The sequence below is a fragment of the Sturnira hondurensis genome, unplaced genomic scaffold, assembly GCF_014824575.4.
Source record: "Sturnira hondurensis isolate 20B ecotype Veracruz unplaced genomic scaffold, ASM1482457v3 Scaffold0000880, whole genome shotgun sequence".
Classification (NCBI taxonomy): Eukaryota; Metazoa; Chordata; class Mammalia; order Chiroptera; family Phyllostomidae; genus Sturnira; species Sturnira hondurensis.
In genome coordinates this window covers 22,914,049-22,934,168 of record NW_028073511.1, presented here as the reverse complement: position 1 = coordinate 22,934,168, position 20,120 = coordinate 22,914,049, and the positions used below count along the sequence as shown (strand labels likewise).

The 20,120-nt window shown below is 46.4% G+C and overlaps 1 protein-coding gene across 3 annotated transcripts; it reads right to left on the bottom strand.

Annotated features, from left to right (window-relative positions):
• Nucleotides 1–2,025: 2,025 nt before the first annotated feature.
• On the bottom strand, nt 2,026–20,080 carry AKAP8 (A-kinase anchoring protein 8). 3 transcript variants are annotated; one of them, XM_037055715.1, is made up of 14 exons: nt 19,920–20,080; nt 17,451–17,489; nt 15,708–15,740; nt 14,934–15,210; nt 14,028–14,508; nt 13,407–13,536; nt 13,103–13,149; nt 11,488–11,521; nt 9,489–9,576; nt 7,255–7,396; nt 6,792–6,885; nt 6,229–6,359; nt 5,044–5,139; nt 2,026–3,322 (listed from the first exon to the last, which is right to left on the bottom strand). In XM_037055715.1, exons 1-14 carry the CDS (start codon nt 19,936–19,938, stop codon nt 2,879–2,881), a joined length of 2,055 nt encoding a protein of 684 aa, XP_036911610.1. In that variant the 5' UTR covers nt 19,939–20,080; the 3' UTR covers nt 2,026–2,878. The 3 variants fall into 3 exon arrangements, with proteins under 3 accessions (XP_036911610.1, XP_036911593.1, XP_036911601.1); XM_037055698.1 differs by lacking the exon at nt 19,920–20,080 and adding an exon at nt 19,437–19,671; XM_037055706.1 differs by lacking the exon at nt 19,920–20,080 and adding an exon at nt 18,181–19,315.
• Between the last annotated feature and the right edge of the window lie 40 nt (nt 20,081–20,120).

Here is a 20,120-nt window from a genome sequence, read left to right as displayed (position 1 = left end):
CTTTAAAATTGTTAATGGCTCGTTTTACATGAATTTTACTTCTAAAAAAAAATGTTGGCAAACCACTCTTTCAATAGTCCAAGTGTTTATCAACTCAATTCTGAAGGCCAATCCCATGAGAGTGCATTGGTTGCCCCCATCCCATCATTTTCCCCCCAAACTAAATTCTAATTCATCTGTATAAAGTATATACTCCCCAGATAGTGTTTTGAGGGGAGGTACACAGACTAATTGCAAAAAACCAATTATAGTACCTTGTTAGGCCTCAGTGTCCTTGTATAAGATGATGGGAAAGTAGCCCGATACTTTCTCAAATACCAGAGCCATTCGTGTTAAATGAGTGCAAAGCCACACCGGTGGTTTTCTCCCCCATGCCCATCTATTTATTGAGACTCCCAAGAAAGCTCCTATTTAAAAAAAAATGCTCACCCTGGCTGGTGTAGCTCAGTGGATTGAGTGCGGGCCTGCGAACCAGAGGACTGCAGTTCGATTCCCAGTGAGGGCACATGCCTGGGTTGCAGGCCAACTCCCAGCAGGGGACGCATGAAAGGCAACCATACATTGATGTTCCTCTCCCTCTCTCCTTCCCCTCTAAAGATAAATAAATAAATAAAATCTAAAAAAAAATGCTCAAAGGCTCTTCTATTCTACTTCCATTAATTCTCAAGTTCTACTTGAATTCTACTGTGCCAGAACTCTACTTCTGGTGAGCAGGGACTACTTTCAACCAGGCTATCAGGCAGCATACAATGATTTTTTTTGGTCCAAACATCTAATTTTGGAGTTGATACTAATGATATGTACTCTTGAATAGGCACTTTGCTCATTACATTTGTTTCCCCTTTAGCGACTATATTAATTTCATAAAAAAACGAATGAAATCACACAGGCCAGCAACATTACATTAAATTGTAATTAGGCTGCCACTCCCCAAAATATTCTTTGCTTGGATAGCAGAGATGGCTATGTTCACTAAACCTGCTTTTAAATAAAGGTACTCTATGGAACGTTCATGGCCATTGGTATTTAATAGACCTATGTATTAATTTGGGTATCCCCACATTTTCAGGTATGACCCTAAAATTCCTTAACCTCCCCCTCTGGAGTCTGTAATTGGGAAGTGGTAAATATTAGTTCCCAGTGTGGAAGCTTGCAATTTATCCAGGTCATCTTAGACATGTTAAGGGCATCCCTTTGTGCACCCAAGTAGTTACTCCCCACCAGAGAATGATGGCCTGGTTCAATCTACCTTTAGGAATAAAATGACTGGTATCATTTCACACTGGATCAGGGGTGGAAGAACCTCACTGAAACTTAAGATAGCTTTAATAACAGCCCTTGAATTACTTTTACGAGAAAATCAAAGCAATTTTATAGTTTTGTTATCATTTTCCTGACTTTTTTGCCTTGAGGGAATAAGTTTCAAAGGGCATGTTGAACCTGGAACTAAGCCACACTGATGCAGTATTAAGGAATGATGAGCAGAAACAATTCAGAGGCACTATTTTCTAGCTTATGAGCATTTTATTTTTCAGCTCTAATAATTTTTTAATATATATTCACATCTCCAGTAAGGCTCCTAAAGAGCAGTGCCCATCTTATTTTTATCATGAATTTGCACCTAGTACACAGCAGATGCTCATACTCTTTAGAGAAGGGAAGGGAGGAAAAGAAACATCAATGTGTGGTTGCCTGTCATGCACCCCCTACTGGGGATCTGGCCTGCAACCCCGGCATGTGCCCTAGACAGGGAATTGAACTGGTGACCCTTTGGTTCACAGGCTTGTGCTCAATCCACTGAGCCACACCAGCAAGGGCACTCATCAAGTTATCTTCACTACTTCTTTTTAAATAATTTCCCATTGGCCAAATGCTTCCTTAAATGTGAGTTCAAAAGTTTACAGGAAAACAGTCCCAGCAATATCATTTCAAATGGGAGATTCTTCCAATTCTTTTGATTATACAAACATCTAACTGTGCTCACTTTTCCTTTCTCAGACTCAGAAAGCTCCAAAGGAAGAGTACTTATCTAAAATAAATGTTTATTCCATTATATTAATTTTTACACATAGCATCTTATCTGTGGCAACTTATATTGGTTTTTCCATTCACGGGAGTGACATCAAGTTTTCTTTTTAAATGTTTCAGAGAAAATACTTCAATTTATAGAGGAAACCCTGAAGTAATGCAGAGATGGAATACGTGAGATAAATTCTGAAGGTGATTCACCAAGGATTAAAGATCGGAAACAACTCCCTAGGCAGTGTATTATTCTTGAGGGGCAACTAGGTGTGTTTCCAGTGAAGCTGTGTCAGATTCAACAGGCCTTGGAGAGTTCACTGATGTGACAGAACCAGCATCATGTGTTAAGATTCTGCTACATCCTGTGAGGCTCACACACCATTCGCTGCACTACAAAAGCAGGAACCAAAAATTGATGCCAAAACAAACTCTCGAAACTTAAAAAACAAACAAACAAAAACCATCATAAAGCAAGGTGTATCCTAGTAATGAGCTGCTCCCACACACTACCACCACCACCACCACCGCCATCATCAAGGGCATTCAACTAATGGCTGTATTTAACAAGCAAAGCTTCATCAAAATCTAATTACCCAAATTTTATTATTCCAACTGTAGAGAGGGCACAGCTGCTTGGGGGAATGTACAATACTTCTGCAGCCTTCAAACCGAGGCAGAAAGCTGCACGACTCCATAAGACAAGCCTGTGAGGTACACTTTTCTGAAGGAAATGGCTGGGTCTCTTCACCAAAACAAGTTTTCAGCATATTCCAGTACACACACCCTATACTGCTTATAAACCAAAGAAGAAAGAGCAATGCATCATATAAACATCCCTTGAAACAGGGAGAAAGGATCATTCTGTGGAAATAACATCTTTGGACTCTGCATCAGTTTGTTCCACTTCAGCTTCTGTAGCAGCTGGGGTAGGAACACTGACTGTTACGGTGCTTTCTGCCTCTGATTCATCTTTAGTCTCAGCAGCCTGGGCAGCTTCACCACTGGCGTCTGCTTCAGCACTCTCCTTCTCAGATGCCGTTTCACAGTGTGTGTCTGCTTCCAGTGGCTGTTCACTAATGGCTTCTGCCGTGTCCATGGGGCCTTCTACTTCAGGTGGCACTTCAATATTTTTAGGAAGGGGCACTCCTTCTCCTTCTACTGCGCTCACTGCTGCTGTAATCACCTCCGCTAACACTTCTGCGGCCACCTCCTCAGGTGTCTCTTCCTTATCCTCACCTCCTAAATTGTCATCTCCTTCAGTTTCTGGATCAACAGCTTCATTGGTGAAAGGGTCTTCACCCTGGCCAAGAAGAAACACAGGTCAGTGCAATCTAAAGAGCTGTCCAAATGAGAGATGGAAGGAGGCCCCGGTTGCTGGGAGCTTGCATTTTCACGATGGCAGAGTCAACAAGAAAAATACTTTAAACTATACCAGGTGAATTAATCCTAAAGGTTCTCAGATCCTACAGATTCAGAAAGGACATCTCTGAAAATCTCCACCAGAACTATTTTTGTACTTTTTGTTCAAGCATATAACCATGAAGAAAAGTTCAAAAAGACCTTGTATCTAACCCCCTCCAAAAAATCCTAACAGGAAGTTACTACTATTTAAAAAAAATTTTTTTATCATCACCCCACATTTTTTCATTGCTTCTAGAGAGAAAGGAAGAGAAACATCGATGTGAAAGAGAAACATCAACTGGATGCCTCCCGTAAGTGCCTGAACTGGGGATCAAATCTACAATTTAGGTATGTGACCTGCCCCAGGAATCAAACCCTCACTCAACCTTTTGGTTATGGACAGTGTTCCAACCAATTGAGTCACACTGGCCATGGCAAGACTATTTTACATTTTAGTTTCATTTAGGCTCAAAGTCCTGGCATGAGGAGTGTCCCCATTTTACAGATAAGGAAATGAGACTTAAAGATCAGTAACTTGCCAGAGGTAACACAGCTATTAAACCTCAGTCAGGAGTCAAATTCAAGTCTGACTCTCTCAGAAGCCAAACTTCTCACAAGCATATTGTTTCCAGTTTAGAAAAAAGAAACTAAATTATTATAACCACCCGATTAGGAAATGTATTTTTAAAATATGGTGATTAGAAGTTTAAACCTGCATCTCACTCCAGAGACTAAATCTGTTTAGGCCATTGGTAAAAAACTGACAAGTCATAGTTATTAAATTGGTTACAGTAAGTCCTCACTTAGTGTCATCAACAGGTTCTTGGAAATGCAGATGAACAATACACAACTAAACTAATTTTAACATAGACTAATTGACATAAGAGGTAAGTCCCTATGGTATCTCATCAACATTATAATGAAATGTCATTGAACAAAGACATTATTTGAGGACTTGCTGTATTTAGATCCTGTGACTTTAATGGACAGAATGAACTGTCAAATACTGAAGCATTTAATAAATGAGAGAAAGGCTAACGGGTCCTATCTAGCCAGGGTATGCTGGAGCTTAGCTACCAGCCTCAAATGTTGAAGTCAGGGGGCTGAGCCTTTAGCAAAATAGGCTTCCCAAGGAAGAACTAGGGGCTCCTCCAAGTTCTCTCCCAGGAACCTTCTTTGGGACTTATTACTCTGCTCCTGTCACTATGGCTCAGTGATTGTGGCACCTCTGGCTCTTCCCTTTGCCTTGAACCTCCATTTCAGTGTCAGTTGGATCTGCCAGCAAAACCTATTTTCAGCTTCTTTCTGAGACAATTAGCTACCTTAGATATGTTTTTTTTAAAGCATCTCATCATCATTTGCTCAGTATTTTATGCATAGTCAAGGTTTCTCATAATCAGAGTCAGCATTACTGTACACATTAATCAAGCAGAACCACATCCCAGAGTCCCCAGGCAAACACTGTGTCTCAGGAAATCCACAGTGGTGGAATTCCCAAGCCTGGTATATTCCAACATCCCTCAAATCTCAGAAATGCTAAATACTGCACTCAAGATACAATTCCATACTCATAGTTCATTCTCCATTTCAAAAGCTTTTCCCGTTCATTGGACCCCTAACCTTGAGGTATTTTTCCAGCATCTTCACTATATGTCTGTTGTTCAAAACACTCTTAGCCACATGGAGACTTGTTTTCTTGAACTGTTCAGCAGCCAGCTGCAAAGGGAACCAAATGCAGACTTTACAAAATGGCACATTAGAGGAGCAAGAGAACACACCAGCAGGGCTACAGCAAATTGTCCCGAGATCAGCCATATGCAGAGATGACCCAACTGTCTTCACTGAGGCAAATCCCAAAGTGCCAGACTCCAAGAGAGAGAGAGAGAAAGCACTAGAGACATCGGAATTGACACTGTGAAACAGTGTAGAAGTCTCATGATCTTAAAAGACAAAAGCATATACTTTTGACATACAGGTATGGTATACATAAGCAAGGATGAAATAAGCATTTACAGATTAGAAGCTTTGTGAACTAAGTAGGGAAAGGAGTGAACTTTTTCAGTTTTGAGTTCTATTACCGTAAGTTTATTAAGCAAAAGTATGCATGCTCCAAAACAGAGCTAGTCACACGTATAGCAATCCTTTGTTTATACAATGCTTTTGGCTGCACTTTACTAAAACTGGCAGAAAAGCAGGCAGGTATCAACTGCTCTATTTCATAGGTGGATAAATTAAGCACAGAGATGTTAAAATCAAGGGGCAGCAAGCTACAGCCAGTGGGCTAAGTGCAGCCACACCAACCCCTTCACTTAGTATTTGTGGCTGCTTTTGCCCACCAATGGCGAACTTGTTGGACAAAGAACCTATGGCCTGCAGAGCTGAAAATATTTACAATTTGACTCATCACAGAAAAATTTGCTGACCCCGGACAAAACTTTTAGTCTCAGGTCCCACCAGCTAGTAAGGACCAAACAAGTCCCCCAGGACACTCTGCTCTGAGTGGCCCCTGGCCTTAGTTTAAAGAAAACCCATTTTTCCAGCAACTAGGGAACTGATTTATGTGATTTACAGAGAACATTCTCAAATTAGGACAATTTCAGCTACATGTTTAATCAACTCTTAGCAACATATTTTCTCATATTTTAATAGAAACTGGAATGCATCATACAAATAATTGATGAAGTGACAGACTTGATGGAATATGGCGAGAGCCCCTAAAGATATTAGCATTCCCTGAAAGACATAGAAGGTTCTGAAACCCAACTAGCTTGTCCGGCAGCCAGCATCCATCTAGATGGGGCTCACCCGGCGGTTGTGATTGTGATCCACAGAGTGCAGGTGCCGTTGCAGGAGCTGGTGCTGTGCAGGAATCAGCATGTCACAAGCCAGGCAGTGAGCAGCCTCAATCTTCTTGAAGAAGTGCTCCTGGCCAATCCCTGTTGATGAAATCCAAGTCATGTGGGACCAGGGACAGCATGCATGTGATGTTTTCCTCCCAGCCCCTAACAAGGTTCACCTTTTCTCCCTGCAGCCCTCTCCAGGGATTCAGTTAGGACAGAATCTGAGACAGGTGTCATCTGCATTCCAGAAGGAGTATAGAGTTGGAACAACGAGTCTCTGCACTGAGTCATTTATTACTTCCAACTTTTCTCACCCTTTGGTTCAAAGAGCAAATAACTGCAGAGTACTTCACATCATTCTGGTGAGTTGCTTATAGAGCTGAGATCTACTCAAGGACCTCGTTCCACTGCTAAGTGTCCCTCCCACAGGTCTTCAATCACATCCTCACCAGCCCTTTGTTAACTTTACACCAACTCATGTGCCTTAGTGCTGCATGGAACAGAACGCCTCCCATAATCACAACTTACCTTTGAAAGGATCTGGTTTTGCTTTCATGCTTTCCTTCTCCATCAGTTCTTGACGCCGTTTCTCAATCTTCTTATTCCTATTTACAATGTATTCCTAGAGGGTTGGGAGATGGCACCAAATGAAATCAGGAGAGAGTAGCATGTGTGGGTATATCTCAAATGCACCAGAGGCAGCTCACCACTGGTGGGTGCCAAGTTCCTACTGGATGACAGTCTTGTCTGAGCTGTCCCAAGGGTGGGAAGGTGGCTACCACAGCAGCTCTGTGGGCAGAACTAAAGGGAACTACAATGGCTGGAGTTCTCAGCTGTCCTTCTGACTTGGGGATTGGAACAGCTGTTATTCTGAAAAAAGAAACCTTGACCAATCAAGTTAAGACCTCCTATTTTCCTTTCCCTTCCCTTTGAGGAATCTGACACCTATAGGGTCACTGGGAACCGCTGATGGAGAACAAGTGTGCCTCACCTGGAGGAACTCCACAGTCTTGTCGGGCAGTTTGGTACTTATAAATTGCAGTGTCTCTTTGTGAAATTTGCTTTGCAGATGCTTCTGGATTTCTTCATCTTCAAAGCTACGAAACTTGCACACTGAACAGGCAAACTGAATCCTGGAAAAGGAAGGCAAAAACAAGAGCAGCGATGCAGAGATAACCAGTTCATCTTTGGTTAAGACTGAAATGGAAATGAGAAAGCAATTTCTGAACCAAGACTTCTGACTTCTCACTGGGCATCAAGAATAGCAGTTATCCTGTTTCTTTATCCTAAGCATGGGAGTAAAACCTCAAAAACCTTCAGGAAAATCACTCACATAGCAATTTACTACCATAATAGTCTTTTTGGTACAAAGGCCCTTAAGAGAACACCCGAAGGTGGAGACTACTCAGAACTGTGGGCTCCCTAAGCCTCTAGTCCACTGCTCTGGGGACACAGTACCTAACACCACAGCTTCTCAGGTGTGTTTCTTTTTGCAGTCATAGGGATGATAGAAGGCCACCCCATTTTACGTAGTGGAAAAATTCCCAAGACTTTGCACAATTAAAAATTCACATGATCTAAGATCAATTCTCCCACAGGACTCAATGTAGAGGCATGTTATGTCAAACTCATGGATAAAAACTGAGGTTTCTTTGTCATGTGCTTCCAAAGTCTCACAGATGCAATTATGCTATGAGGGGAGAGTAGCCTGCAGACCTCCACACCCCCCACAGTGGAGTGCCGCTTCCCCTGGCTGTGCCCAGGATTTTTGTGGATCTTCTGGGGTAAGAGCACAAGTCCTGAGGTACTCAGGACTCCTCCTTGGCTAACTCGAGAGTTCTGCCAGCCTCTAACACTTGGCTTTAGATCTCTACATAAGAGCCACAAGCTTTTTCTGACATAGGAGTGAAGAGAAAAAAAATCACCCAGGCCCTATGTGCAGAACTGTCAGAAAGAAATATGCTTCTCAGCTGCATCTTCATCTCCCCTATGAGAATTGCTCCAAGCATTGATAATTCCTCTGAGAATCCTCAGTCACTAGGGTGGAATCTAAAGATTCTTTTTAAAAAATATCATCTCAGTTTTCATGTGACATAAAAATAGATCAGCCCTGGCTGGTGTAGCTCAGTGGACTGAGCGCGGGCCTGCAAGCCAGAGTATCGTGGTTCGATTCCCAGTCAGGGCACATGCCTGGGTTGCAGGCCAGTTCCCAGCAGGGGATGTATGAGAAGCAACCATACATTGATGTTTCTCTTCCTCTCTCCTTCCCTTCCCCTCTAAAGATAAATAAATAAAATATTTAAAAAAAAATAGATCAAAACCAGCCATCACTTATTCATCTGTTTAATAAGGGTTTTGATGAATTTTTAAAATAGTTTCTATTTACTTATTTTTAGACAGAGGGGAAGAAAGGGAGAAAGAGAAGGAGAGAAACATCAACATGTGGTTGCTTCTCATGTTCTCCCTATTTGGGATCTGTCTGGCAAGTCATGCATGTGCCCTGACTGGGAATTGAACCAGTGACCCTTTGCCTCACAGGCTGGCACTCAATCCACTGAGCCACAACCAATCGGGGATGATGAATATTTTAAAGACCCGGAAGCTCTTACTTTTCGGTTCTTGGCTTCTCTGCCTGTTAGCTCTTTTGAGAACCTGTGCATAGAGAAGCAGCCTTGTGTACTTAAAGCCTTGGCAAGCAAGTGCTCTCGTGGCCAGCAGTGGATTACATTTCTAGTCAGCAGCTACTTCATTACTGAGCAAGGACAGCAGTGCATGGTGTGGTCACACCAACACCCTTTGGGCTTTGCACTTTTGTGCTTCTTTTTTTCTATTCAAAGACAATCTTGAAGGCAACATCTATGCACGTATAACTGCTAAGTCAAACTGCAGACGTGGTCTGGATTTGGGCAAAGCAACAGAGCACTTTCTTAGCAGTTCTGCTGAATGAAGATCATTTGACTGGAATAACAGACACAAGCCAGGAGACAAGGTAATTCCCTACAAGTATGGACAAGGGCAATAGAGCCCCCTGCTGGGGACATGAGGGCCATAGGACCCCCTGGCAAGGATACGATTCCACACGTTTCCCAAGTTTTGTCTCCCACCATTTTGACTAGGATTTCCCCACCAGACAGGCTCCCCTCCCTGCCCCCACCCTATACCACGAAGTGAAGACAGATGAGCTCAGCCTTGACAGTGCCCAGGCCCAGCTGACCTCCCACTCACCTGTCAGCTGCTCGGTCTCGCATCCTGTCTCTTCTCCTTTGCTTTTCTCTTCTCTTCTTCACTTCATCATCCTCATCATCCTTCTCTCCTGCAACAGAGAAATCTCTTCAAGACCCTCTGTTGAGCCCACAGAGGAACTGAGCATCAGGGCCTTGATGGGGCTGCAGCTGGACCACCGCACCCTGTGCCCCGCTGCTGCCTCCACACATGGCAGGGTCAGGACACCCTGAAGCACCAAAGGCTCCCAACAATGATGGGCTTTGATGAGAACCCTTGGGAGTTCCCAGGGGAGACACTTCATTTCTCTTGTAGCCTGATAAGGCTGGAATGGGAGGCACCTGTCCCACTCACTGTGGCCCATCTGCTCTCTGACCTTCCCTACCCTGCTTTTCCAATTCAGTGCCCTACAAGTGGGTCTTCTCCCAAAATCAGTTAAGAGGGAAACAGTTATAGGTAAAGAGACAGCAGCTGGAGGGCCTCAGAAAATAAAGAAAGCTGTTCTACCTCCCTCCGTCCCACCTCTAGGTAGACAATGAAAACTGTCCTCCTCTGAACTAGGGCCTCAGCAGGTCTGTCAGTCCTTGCTGGCCCGAACTCTACCTTCCACTCATAAAAGCTGTTACTCTAGGGCTTTCTCATGGCTATATGGAAAGCAATCCTAGAAATAAAAGTGGGAAGAGACCTATTGGTCCTCCATCCATCCCCTGGGGCCAGTGCAGGAGCTCCTCTGAGAGCCGTGCAGCCCATCATCCCAGTGTGAGGCCAGGCCAGGTTACCATGGCTCAGGGCCAGGGCTAGACGCTGAAAAAAGGTTGGATAAGCATCTGAACTGTAACCCCTACCCCTGATGCCAGTCACGAGACTGTCCCACGAAGATGGCGACCGGCGTGCGCTGCTCAGAAGCCTCTCAAAAGGGCGTGTGGGATTTTTGGCAAGAGGTCACTGCCTGAAACTATTACTGCTGTTTAATAGCAAAGTCATCCCGGGTAGGTAGCAGGACCTGTGCGCAATAAACATGTCACCTTTGCTTTAGCATTTTCCCCACTGCATGAGCTGCTCAATGCTGTACGGTCCCATGCTACAAACATAATTGCTTCAATAAACAGGGTGAGAGGACCTCAGAGGGTTGAACACATAAAGGAAGGAACATCTAAGCCAGGGTCATTCAAAATTTATGGGAGCAGAGCCAGCCTGATTCATGGGGGAAACAGCTGTGAACAGACCCACGGGAATAGGAAAAGTGACTTTCTGGTAAGCTCAAGGCCATCATGTACCAGGCTGCTTCTCCAAGCTCCCCCAATAGGTTTAACCTGATTTTAGTCTTGCCCCTGACTTTGGACTCTTAGGTCTCTGACACTGGAAATGATGGGACCTGCTGAGGATTGACTGCCTCTGGAGTATCTGGGCCTGGGCGTATCTGACAGCTTCCCCCCTGCCCTGAACTGCCAATCCAGGCAGGTGCCCAAACTCTGTCCCATGCAGCAAATGCACTGCAACTGCCAGTACTCCTACCATAGAGGCTGAGAGCATGGCCCTGGGCTGGTAACCAAGGAAAAATGTGGAAACAATGAAGCCCAGAAAAATATAGTACGAGGACCTGCATTGGCCAAGGGGAACTGAGAAGACAGGCTGTAGGGCACCTTTTCTTTTCCTCTTCTCTATTTGAGACTCCTTTCAGTACCACTGTGACCTGCTTCAGACACCTGTAAATGAGTTTCTCCCCCCGCCCTCTCCATAGTCTGCACTGTATGAGGTGAACAGACCCATTTGTGGCAAGTCTACTCCATACAATGGAGTGAAGCCTTGGGGTGAGTACTGTAGCCAAGGCCCACTCAGCAATCACGGCCCCTTTTCTGCCCTGAGCTGTCAGCAAGTACTTCCACTCAGGCTCCACCTGGGCTTGCTTCTCAGAAGCCCAGCTTAGCTGGGAGTTGGGCAGTGAGTATAGGACAGCCAGGCAGACACAAGAAAGCTCAAAGGAATGATGGGTGATGCCTACCTCTCTGCCTCCCGGAGTCGAAGAATTCATCCTCCTGAAAAAGGACACACGAAGTTGTGCAGTGAGGTGGAATTTTCAGAACTCTCCACACCAGCCCAGTTCCCTACACCACTTGGTGGAAACTGTGCCACCAGGAACCCAGTCACAATGTGCTAGAATAAGATCCAGGGCCATATGATAAGACTCTTAAGTGTGTCCTGTCATTGCTGGGTGCTCTGAGATTCTGTGATCACAACTAGCTTGCTTTTCTATTAAAGTCACTGACCTTCTTTCAGCACTATAAAGCTAATGAATGGCCTCTGGCAATGTAACCTGTACAGCTCTGCACATTGGAATACGATGAGCTCATTCATCAACTGTATGTCAAGAAACCTCAATTTGCAGGATGCTACTTCAGGCACTCTTTACCAAAAATGGGCTTTACCAACTTTCCCAGCCTTTGGTTTGTATTTACCAAAGGCTATAAAAAAAAACAGGTGTAGATAAAAATGATCGCCTCATTTTGGCCAGGTGCCTCAGTAGGTTGGAGCATCGTCCCATACACCAAAAGGTTGCAGGTTTGATTCCCCATCAGGGCCTACATCTAGGCTGCCTGTCCAATCTCTGTATCGGAGGCAACCAATTGATGTTTCTTTTTTTACATCACATCAGTGTTTCCTCTCTCCCCTCCTGTTCCTCTCTAAAATCAATAAAAACATATTCTCAGGTGAGGATTAAAAAAAATTAAAAAGGAAGAGGCTTTTTGCACTTCAGTTAGAAGATACATTATTTTAAATCTTCACCTGAAGACTTTTTCACTGACTTTAGAGAGAAGAAGGAGAGAGGAAACACTGATGTGAGAAAGAAACATTGACTGGTTGCCTCCCATACGCACCCCAACTGGAGATTGAATCCGCTAACTTTTGGTATATGGGACATGCTACAACCAACCGAGCCATCCAGTCAAAGCAAGGAAACCCATTCCTTGAGCCAAAGATTAAATTACCAATCAGCTGGTACAGAGATTCTTAGACTCAAGACAGAAACAAGATACACAAGGGGCAAACAAGGCCCCCAGAGAAGCTGTAATTTCACTGTATCCCACCCCTCTCATTTAACCCTAACCAACTTGAACATTAGAAGCACCTGGACAAGGCCTTCATACACCCCAGACCTACCTCAGACTTTGATCAGACTTTGCAGGGGGTGGTAAAGGCTGGGTCCCCAGGTCTTCAAGTGTGGTTGTGGCTACGAGCTGGCCTTAAACATGTGTCTACCATGACTGGTTGGAAGGACTGAATGACATGGATGCAGCTCAGCACCAGCATGAAGCTGGCAATCTTCAGTACGTGTTTGGAGGCCTCAGCCTGCATAGCCACTGCACTTACCATATGTGCAGCTAGGTGCTTCACTACAAGGACATGGGAGGGGACTAGGAATTTTTTCCAGAAAGGAAGGATTGTTCCAAGTGGAATATTCTTAGAAACCCAGCTGTAAGTTAGGGTATTAAATCTACTCACAAGGTGGAGGTGAGTCTACCACAGTGGCAGTTTGTGCCTCTGAGAGAAAAAAGCTAAAATAAGGAAGAAATCCAGCACTAGAGACAAATGAGGCTGACCAGTGAAGGTGGACTTACACCCCTGAATTCTTCATCTCCTGACCGGAAGTCACCAACTCCATCATCTACCAGACACAAAAGGAACAGGGAAAGTCAGCCCCTCAGCAGTTGGCCCACTTGATTTTCACCCACCCAAGCTCACTGTCCAGTGACTGAGCTCATCTTTACTATAGTGGGGGCTATGGGAGCTTGGATAACACACGGCGGGCACCCTTGAGTTCCTGTGTATCCACTTTATGAACAGGTGGGCAGAGCACTAAGCAGGAGACTATTTCCTCTTATATCAACTGAAAATTCACTGTATCCCATCCCCAGGGCATACCATTTTCCGAAAAATCTCCTTCGCTGTCAGCCCGGGCCTGTTTGGCATCCGGCTCATTGTAGATTTGCAACTGCTTCCGTTTCCTGCTCATGCTGTCTGGGCCACAGCGATCAAACCCTCTCCACCTGGGCTACAGACATAAGCACATCCTCATGTATGGCTTACCCAGACTATTACAATACCCCAGAGAAATGAAGAATGAAGAGGTTTTAAGACCAGAGAGTACAGTAGACAAGGTCTTCTCGGAAAGCAAAGACAACATAGCTTACCGCTGCCTACAAAAGTTATGCTGAATGTAAGAAGCCAGACACAAAAGGACGCAATATTGTATTCATATGAAATATCTGGAACAGGTAAATCCATAGGGATAGAAAGCACGTTAGTGGTTGCCAGAGATTGGGGGAAAGAATAGGGAATGACTGCTAAAGACAGAAGTCTCATTTTGGGTTGGCAGAAATACTCTAAAATTAGATGGCAATGAAGGTTGCATACTTTTACTAGAAGTCCTATTATACATTTGAAAACGAGTGAACCCTACAATCTATAAATTTTACCTCAATAAAGCTGTTTAAAAAGCAAAACGAAGCAAAGCAAGCAGATTATAACTTTGCAAGGGCTTACCCGATCCTTTATCCGGGTCTGTGACTGGCCACATCTGTAGGGCACAGAGTTGTCATAACCTCCGGTCCCCTGCATGCCCATTACCCCGTAGTTGGGAGCCATAGACTGGGAGAAGAGGGAAGGTGGGGGCCTGCTGGGGGAGGGGCCTCCCAGACTCCGCCCACCCACATAGTTCAGCTCAGTCCAGGGAGCAGACAGGGGGTCAGAGGAGGCCGATGGCATGAAGGGGTCATTGCGCACAAAGGTGCTGGGGTTGCTCCGGTCCTGGAAACGACCCTGGCTCCGACTCCGTATGAAGCCATCAAGTGAGCCCCGCTCACGGGAGGGGTCCCGGCAGTCGCTGTACTGGCCACCAAAGCCACCATTGTGGTCAGGCCCCAGGTCAAAGTCATAGTTGTAGCTATAGCTGGGGCGGTAGGGATTGTGTTCGGGCAGAGAAGGTCTGGAGTCGTAGGAATTGAATGACTGGAAGCGGAAGGAACTGCAAAGAAAGCACAACCATCACTACATACTCTGGGTCCAACCTCAACACTTCCTGCAAAGCTGACCTTCCTACACTAAGAATAGCAAAGTAAACCAAACCACCACACACCCCTCCTAAATGCTCAGAAGCAAAATGGAACACTGACGAATGAGGGCACAAGCCGTTGGCTCTGCTAAGCTCCTGGTGCAGAAATGAGAGAGTCTGGCACAGAGTTTAGCCACAGTCATGCCCTAAACCCCACCACTCAGGAAATATATTATAAGCAAGTCCTATTACAATGTCTCTGCCCCAACAAATCCCCAACTCATCTACCCACACTCAGGAGGGTGCTTGGGAAGAGCCTTTCTAAGAGAGTGGGTGCCCACTCCCTTCTGCGCGAAAGCATAATGGATCCCCAGAGAAGAGCTAAGGTACATAATTACCTGTCCCGGTCCTGCATGCCCTCCCCACAGGCACTGCTCCCACCCCTGCCTCCTTCCTTGGACATCATGTCTAAACGCTGGTTGATCTTGGCAATGAGTGAGTCGGAATTGTCAGTGCATGGCTCTGCACCATAAGAAGCCAAATGCATGGCAGGGCCCCCAGCCGCTAGGCCATCATTGGCCTTGGTGGCCTCCCAGGAGGCTGGGCCATAGCTGTAGGTTGCTGTTGTGGTGACGCTGGTGTTTTGGGCACCATAATAATTGTAGTTTTCATAACCTGCCAGAGGGAAGAAGAGCCAAGTCAGACCTCAGCAGCCACAAGGCCTGTCCATGGTTGACAGACACATCTTGGGAGGAACACCTATGCCATAAGAGAAAAGGGTCACGGGACCAAGTGCCACTGGTATCATCCACACTGCCTTGTTGCAAAAGGGCAGGGGCAAGACCTCAACACCGAGCAGTGGATTTTCTGTGCCAGGTCTTAAGACTTGATTTCCACTCAAATCCAGAGGTGGCTGAGAACCCACAAGTGACAGCTGAGGTTGTTGACAGATTTACTATGGAGATGCTGCTCCCAGAACTTGACCACAACCCCCTCACCTCCTGCAAGTTCCCCTTGAGGCCTCCTCAGCACCTCAGGCCCAGCCTGCCAAGCCTTCAGGAGAGCTGTGAGCATAGCTAGAAGAAGAGATGGGGGTGTCCCTGCATCCCAGCTCCTCTGAGGGGCTGGTTAGAGGCCCCCTCACCCACCAACTGACCGCCATAAGAGCCTACCTTGCCAGCTGGCCACACCAGTTCCATATGCACCTTATAGGAAACAAGAATACACAAGAGCTTTATTTGCAGAACAAAGGCAAGTGAGACAACCCACCCCCCAAATGTTGAAGGACAGCTGTCACCTCATTCCACTACCCACAGGGCCAGGGCTGCAGGTGTCTGTGGCAGCACTCTGGGAGGCACCCCTGGTTGTCTATTAAGGCCAGGAAAGGCTGGGCCACTGGCAGTAAAACTAATTTCCTCCAAAGCACTCAGCTAAGCATAAAAAGGGATTCCCTCTTAGGCCAGCCCAGTCTCCCCCATCAGAACAAGAAGGATGCTGCATCCTTCCCAGAAAGTTCATCCAGTATAGGCCACTACCAAGAGGCTAACAGGCCAGGTGCCCAGGCAGAGCCTTTCTAAAGTGCCAAGCACTCAACAAGATCCAGGGCTCAGGCACCACCCAAAACATGGAGAATACACCAGAGTGAAATCACGTGCCCAACTCAACTGAGCAAGGGAACAGTATATGTCTGAGTGACATGGAAGTCTTCTTTCTGGGATGGGTAAAGAAGTGACCCTGTCCCCAATGATACTAGGGGCAAGTCCCAGGCTCAGAAAACAAAGGAAGCCATTGCCCCATCCTCTGGGACAGATGGTGCATAAAGCTGGCAATCAGAGCACATTCTGGTCCCTCAAATGCACTCAGCACCATGACCTGAACTCCAGAGCAGGGTGAGCAAATAGGCTCCAGGCCAAATCTACCCCATCACCAGTTGTTGTACAGCTGCCCACAAGCTAAGAATGGGTTATATATTTTTAAATGGTTGAAGAAAAGGAAAAATGAAAAGAATATTTAATGACATCAAAAATATCATTTATACACTTACCAAAACCCATAGAACTATATAAAAAAATACAGTCTAAACACATGTATTTTTTTACTCTCACCCAAGGACATGCCTATTGATTTTTAGAGAGGGGAAGGGAAGAGACAAAGGAAGAGAAACATTGATTAGCTGCCCCTTGTATGTTGTACCCTGATTGGAGACTGAATCTGCAACTCAGACATGTGTCCTGACTGAGAATCAAACCCTGCAACCTTTTGGTTCGTGGGACAACACTCCAACTAAGTCACATCAGGCGGGCCAGAGTAAATATTAATGTAAATATTAATATTTGGGTTACCATTAATAATAATGTATCAACACTGGCTTGTTAATTGCAATAAATGTATCTTAACACAAGATGTTACTATGGAAAACTGAACAGGAGTGAAGATATAGTGGGCATATGGAACTCTACATACTATCTATTCTATCCTATAAATCTAAACCAACTAAGAAGTATTGATTTAAGAAACTTTTGATTATATAATCAGCTACTTACTTAGAATAAAATAACAGAAGTTGCTGAAATAGACTATTTTGTGATACATGAAAAATTACATGGTGCATAAATGCCAAATGTTCTCCAATAAACATTACTGGGAAACAGACGTGTCTATCTGTTTATGAATTGTCCATGGTGGCTGCTGCACTACAAAGATCATGTAGCCTGCAGAGGTGAAAAAATTTACTATCTAGCTCTTTAAATAAAGGTTTCCTGGTCTCTGAGCTTCCTCTGACCCCCTACCCTATGCTTCTCCAGGCTACAGGCCACTGTCCCCCCATGCAGCACATGGAACAGCTCTGTCAGTTTGATGCCTTGGGCTGGAGGTCCTGGGAGCCCCTGCCTCCCTGGAAAGCAGGTCCAACCTACCTTGGGTGTTGCTGGGTCCGGCACTCCATGCCCCGTAGCCTGTGGAGAGAAGAACTGTGAGTTAGGATCCTGGGTGTCAGGCTAGAGAATAGGTGCTTTGGAGGTACTCTGAAGAGCCTAAAGGGATATCTTCAAAGAAACTTAGTGACAGCCTTCTAAGACGACAGCAGAACCACAAGACTGCCTCCCTAAAGGTCATCCCACAGCTAACTGATTGCATCATCATACCCCACCTGCCTGAGGTCAAAGCAGGGGAAAAAAAAAAAAAAGGAAGAAGAATAAGCCCTGGGCCAGCTCTGGTCACTTGCTGAGAGACCTTGGCCTAAGTCTCAACCCACAACTAAGGATGACACAGAAGAGCCACCAGTTAACCCAGCATTAGGACACACTCCTACTCCCCCTCCAGGCCTCACCAACCAAGTGGCCATACGTGAAGAAACTGGAATTTGGAGACAACTGTGCCTCTCCAGGCCTCACTTCTGCGTGGCTTTGAACTCTCCAAAGCTCCTAGGGGCCTTCAAGTCCCAGGGCTTCATCTGACCTTAAGGCATCAGACTGTGCTCCCTTCTGTAGTGATTCCCTTGCTCCCCCAAACTCCAATAACAGCATCTATCTGGTCCCTCTTCATCTCTGTGACCCCTGATGTGGTACAGAGCTGGGGACAGGCAGCCATCCACACTGTCAAACAACTTCACCTTAATGAAGCAAGAACACATCTGGTCTCCCTTACCTGAACAACCCAAACCACTAGCTGGGCCAATGAACAACATGTTAGCCAGTGTCAAAGAATGCTGTTCAGAGACCAGGGAGCTAAGGCTCAGGTTCAGGGACTTGATCCAAAGTCACACTGAAGTTTGTCCTCTGTAAGGTACTCTCTCCCCATGACACACAGCTTTCACATCTGCAGAGAAAGGCAGAGTGGTGGTTCTAACAGCAAGTGACCAACTGCAGGGTATTAACCGCTTCACTGTAGGACACTGGTCTAGCAAATGACATATACTATTCACATAACTTCACAATATCTCTTAAATAGGTTACTATTTTTCCTGTTATAAAACGCTTGAGAGGCCAAGTCACTTTCCCAAAATCACGGAGCTGGGAAATAAGTCAGGGAGCAACTGTCAAGAGTCAGCAAGTCCTAGAAAATAACTCCAGGTGGAAAAGCTACAGAATCTGGGAACCTGCATCTAAACGGAGACTGAAAGGTTTTCAGCAGCTGCGGGGTGGTGTGGGGCAACCTCTTCAAGCTAAGGTCCTGCATCAGGCAGGATTGATTCCTGGCTGAAAGATCTGGTGGGAAGCAAGCAAACAAGGAAGAGACCCAGTCAGGATGCAGAAAAGACCAGGAGAGTCCGGCTGAGCCACTCCAAGACCCCGGACACACCTATGCACCGCAGAACCTCTGCTTCTGCAATTCGTGCAGCTTGGATCCTACTAACACTGGCTGCCACCTCTCAAGGTAGACGCCTTCTCTAGCTGCTGTTTCCAAGATCAGATCGCCTGCTTCTCGAACGTCATATACTTAGATAGGAATCTGCCCCTGGTCAAGCCAACTGTTCCTAAAGGGCAAACTCGACTCCAAACACAGAGCAAAGGCTTCCCAGGACACTAGTTCTCAAGACAAAGAGTAAGTCCCTAGAAGGTCCAACCTGCAGCAGGCTCTACAACTCAAGTGGGGAAAGAACACGTCCCCACTTTACACAACCCTCTTGCACCTCCAGGCCACATTAGGCAGTGCTTAAAGCACTGCCTGAGAGAGAGCCACCAATCTGCCACCACTTCGAGGTACATCAGGTTTTCAGCTTTGCACAATACCCAGCATATGACCCTCAAAATCTCGTCCTAGGCCCGCACGAATCAGGTCCACGGCTGAGTCCCACAGAGGCCTCACCCGGCCCGGCCACACTGCACCGTGAAGCTGGTGGGGAAGCCTCCAACCCAGTGCCGCCCGGCCGCACTCCGGAACGGGAGCCCCTCGCCACGTACGACGCGTGGTGATCCCCATTGAGCTCCGCGGTTCCCGGGACAGGCCCGGCCGCCTGAGAAGAGGACTCAGCGCCCCACGAGCTCGATCAGTGGCTCCACCCCCCCAGGCCGCCATTTTGTGGCGTCTTCTGAAGGGGAAGGCCAGCCAGCGAGCGACACAGTCGGCAAAGACCTTAGCCCCGCTGGGGGTAAGAAGTAGAAACGGCCCAGGCGACACAAGGCGGCCCTAGAAGCCCGCCGCAGCGTCGGGACGTCGAGTTCTGCCCGCCTCCTCCGGCGCCGCAGCCCAATCGTATGCAGCGCCACATGAGCGACGGCGTTGCAGTCCAATGAGCAGCGTGCGCGCGCCCTGGCTGCCTCTCCGCACAGCCGGGCTGCGGTAACTGCATTCGGGTGTAGGCCCAGGCCCTGTAGCACTGTGTGCGGCAGCGTTTGTGAACAGGGCCTGCCCGACCCACACTACACCAGACTGACCGTACGAACCTCCGTAGCCCTGCTCCATGTCTCAAGTTCAGTCCGCCAGCAGCCCCTTTTTCTAAGCTGCCACCAGACGCTTGCACTCAAAGCACCTCCCGCCGTCAGCTACTGGAAGACCAGACGCACACGTAACCCTGCGTTTAGTACCATTGCCTGGCTCTCACGGTGAGCCCGCCCCCATTACCACAGCTGGTTGGTTGGCTCGGC